At 47.7% G+C, this 3,009-nt stretch overlaps 1 protein-coding gene across 2 annotated transcripts in view; it reads right to left on the bottom strand.

Annotated features, from left to right (window-relative positions):
* EVPL (envoplakin) overlaps window positions 1–3,009 on the bottom strand; it is a 30,025-nt gene that overhangs the window by 18,831 nt on the left and 8,185 nt on the right. For both annotated transcript variants that reach the window (XM_019503141.1, XM_019503149.1), the window contains exons 6-8: window positions 1,685–1,723; window positions 767–928; window positions 198–305 (exon numbers count right to left, since the gene is read on the bottom strand). In XM_019503141.1, the coding sequence (XP_019358686.1) occupies window positions 198–305; window positions 767–928; window positions 1,685–1,723 (309 nt within the window). The remainder of the gene's footprint in view (window positions 1–197; window positions 306–766; window positions 929–1,684; window positions 1,724–3,009) is intronic.

Genomic DNA, 3,009 nt, shown 5'->3' with positions numbered 1-3,009 from the left:
TACCCCCCCCCCCCTTCCCCCCCCCCCCCCAAGCTTTTGGTTCAGTCATCAAACTGAACCATCATTTAGTTCTCATATCAAAGGGACTCCTTCTATGACCTCTACGTATTCATCCCTCTCCTTGTGGCATCTCGTGTTCTGGAATCTAGAGACCAGGTTGGCATAGACTGGGTAGACAGGATACCAGCCTCCCCTACCTGTATAGGATCAACCGCTGGGTGTTTCAGTTCAATCATCCTGTCTCCATCATCCTGGAGCTGGTTCACAAACTCCTCCTGGTTGAGCAGCTCATTAGACTTGAAGTCCTGCAAGAGAAGGGAAAGAATTCAAAGGGTCAGGGAGCAATCGCTTTCCTGGGTGCCCGAGTTAGCATGACAGAGAAATGTCTTCACATTGCAAAATATTGGTGACATTTTCCTCATGTGAAAGTATAGTCACATACAGATAAAAAGAAGAATGAACAAAGATTAAATGCTATAAGGGGAGCATAAACCTGGCCACTCATGCTGCTGGGACAGAGCTTATGTACCTTCCCCCAAGCAGCAACCGCCATTTATTCCCAGGTTTCGTGTTCCTTGGTCTTCTGGTTGGGTTATTAGCTAATTATCTGGTTCACTGTACCAGGGCTATAGAGCTCAGCTATAAAAGGGTATCTTCCCCCCTCCCCAAACGATGATGTTTTGCCAAATTCCAGTCTTGGCAACTAGCAGCAATTAAGAGAATCCACGTCCCACTCCCTGACATGCCCGACTGCACTGCAGCTCACCTCATACTCCCGGCGCACGCTCTGGGGATCAGCCATTTGGTCACTCCAATCCTGCTTCAAAATTTTGTTCTGCTGATCTGCGAGGTATCCTAGCTCCTTGGTACAGCACTGGAGGTGGTGATATAGGCTTCCCAGGCTCTGCCCTCGCCAGATGGAGGTTTTCTGTCCATACATGTTGAAGATAGAAGGTATAAATGTCTTGACCAAGAAGAACCCACCAGCTCTCCCTAGGTGGTTGTTTGTCCACTAATGAGTTCCCCCCAGAGGCTTGCTAAAGGTGGTTGTTATGACTTGCTCTTACGTTAGGTAACTTTTTGCTCCCTTTACCCTCGTTCCTCACAAACAGGACAATTTTGTCAAACCGGACTATCAAGTGCAGGTTGATGCCTCAGGGAAGATTGTGAAATAGCCACAACTCCAAGAAGGATTTCCTCTACTTGCCCTTTTTCAATTCTAATTATTGGCAGAATTGCATGGAATCAAGACCTTCCTTAGGCTTGGACCTCGGAATTTGGATCTGGATTTTGAATGCCCCCATGTTTAGTTAAAGGCAAATGCCAGTTGTACGGATGAGCCTCTGCTTATTGGCAACATTGTCATCTCCAAAATGATGACTTGTGGTGTCATAAGCAGAGAATAATAGGCCCAGTCCTCATCTCATTCACACTTGTGTAGCTCCTTTGAATCCAGTGAATTTGGATTGAGGTGAAGGGAGAATCAGGCCCTGTGACTTCAGAGTGCTACAGGTAACTGGCATCTTTCCCCATGCTTTCCTCTATCCCACATCCATGGGAGATGGATCACCCCATGCACTAACCATCCCGCTTCAATTACCCAGGGAGCCCATCTACCAGCGTCCCCACTAATCCTCTAGGACTGACGTATTGCAAACTTGATTATGCTCAGAGAGTCTCTTACCAGCAACTCCTTGTACTGACTCTTCAAGTCGGCTGAACCCTGTTATTGTCCAAGCCAGCCAAAGAAAGAAAGATGGGCAATCAGTAAAAGTGCAGTTTTGATAAACATGGGCATTACCATTCACAGAAATAGCTTCACAAACAGATCAGGATCTGTCACGCAGAGACTGGCTTCCCTGCTGCTAGGAGCTTCCTTCTGGATTTCCTGGTGCAGCAGTTTCAGTTCTAGCATCAGCTGTGCTACCCGATGCTGCTAAACGCAGAATGCGCCCAGGAGCCACCTGGAACAGCCCACTCCCACCTGCCAGCCTTTGACACCAATTAGACACTCACAGTTAGCACATCTACAACACCATGTAGACATTAATTAAATCCTGTCTCAGTAGCATGCTGTTAGGAGTACTTACTAACAGAGAAGCTGAGTATGGAGAGAAGTGACTTGCCCAGGGTCTCACAGTGAGACAGTGGCAGAGCTGGCATGACTGTGTACCCCAAACAATAGACCACGCCCCACTCAAAATCATCTCCACAACACCCAGAGTCACAATACAGTTATCAGGCATCACTGTTTTCATGGGGATCTTTGGTCATGTAGCTTTGCTGTCTTGTGACCAGTGGCACCATCTCATGCCAAACCACAGTGTACTGTAAAACTCACTAAAGAGCAGAAGGATAAAGGAGGGCTGGAAAGAAGCCTGAATGTTTTGAATGCCAACAAACAATGCTTCAAAGTCTACCCAGGTACTATAAAAAATGGAGATCCTTCTAAACGTGGTGGCCACAGGGCAACTGGCATTGTACCATATTTTAATACAGAGGCAGGCAATTATTTTGGACGGAGGGCCACTTACTGAGTTTTGCAAAGCCATTGAGGGCCACATGACAGGCAGCCAGGGGCAGATAAATATTAATTTTCTAAATTTTTTAGGGGCCCCGCGGGCTGGATAGAATGGCCTGGCAGGCCACATCTGGCCCACAGGCTGCATTTTGCCTGCCCCTGTTTTAATACAATCCTCTCTAGATTCTTGCCAAGGACTTCTGGAAGATCCTGGGCCTTTGAGAAATCCATCCAAAGTTTGTGCTGGGCCCAGGGCGTAGCTTTGGGAGTCAAGCTGGAGCTAAATGCCTGTTCACATAGCATGCCATGATTAATAGCACAGTTGAAATATGTCATAGTCCTGAGAAGCAAGAAGAGAGCTGTGTTAACCTGGTGCAGAATCATAAATGACACAAGTGCTGACAGTGGGGGGTACAATTCCACACTGCCGCCCCCGCTGCTGTTGGTCCCTGGCTCCGGTTGGGCTGCAGCTCTGCATCCCACTGTTG

Source organism: Gavialis gangeticus, unplaced genomic scaffold, assembly GCF_001723915.1.
Source record: "Gavialis gangeticus isolate Ggan-Ray unplaced genomic scaffold, GavGan_comp1, whole genome shotgun sequence".
Taxonomy (NCBI): Eukaryota; Metazoa; Chordata; order Crocodylia; family Gavialidae; genus Gavialis; species Gavialis gangeticus.
Note: the sequence above shows the minus strand (reverse complement) of the source record. Positions and strands in the feature narration are given on the sequence as shown.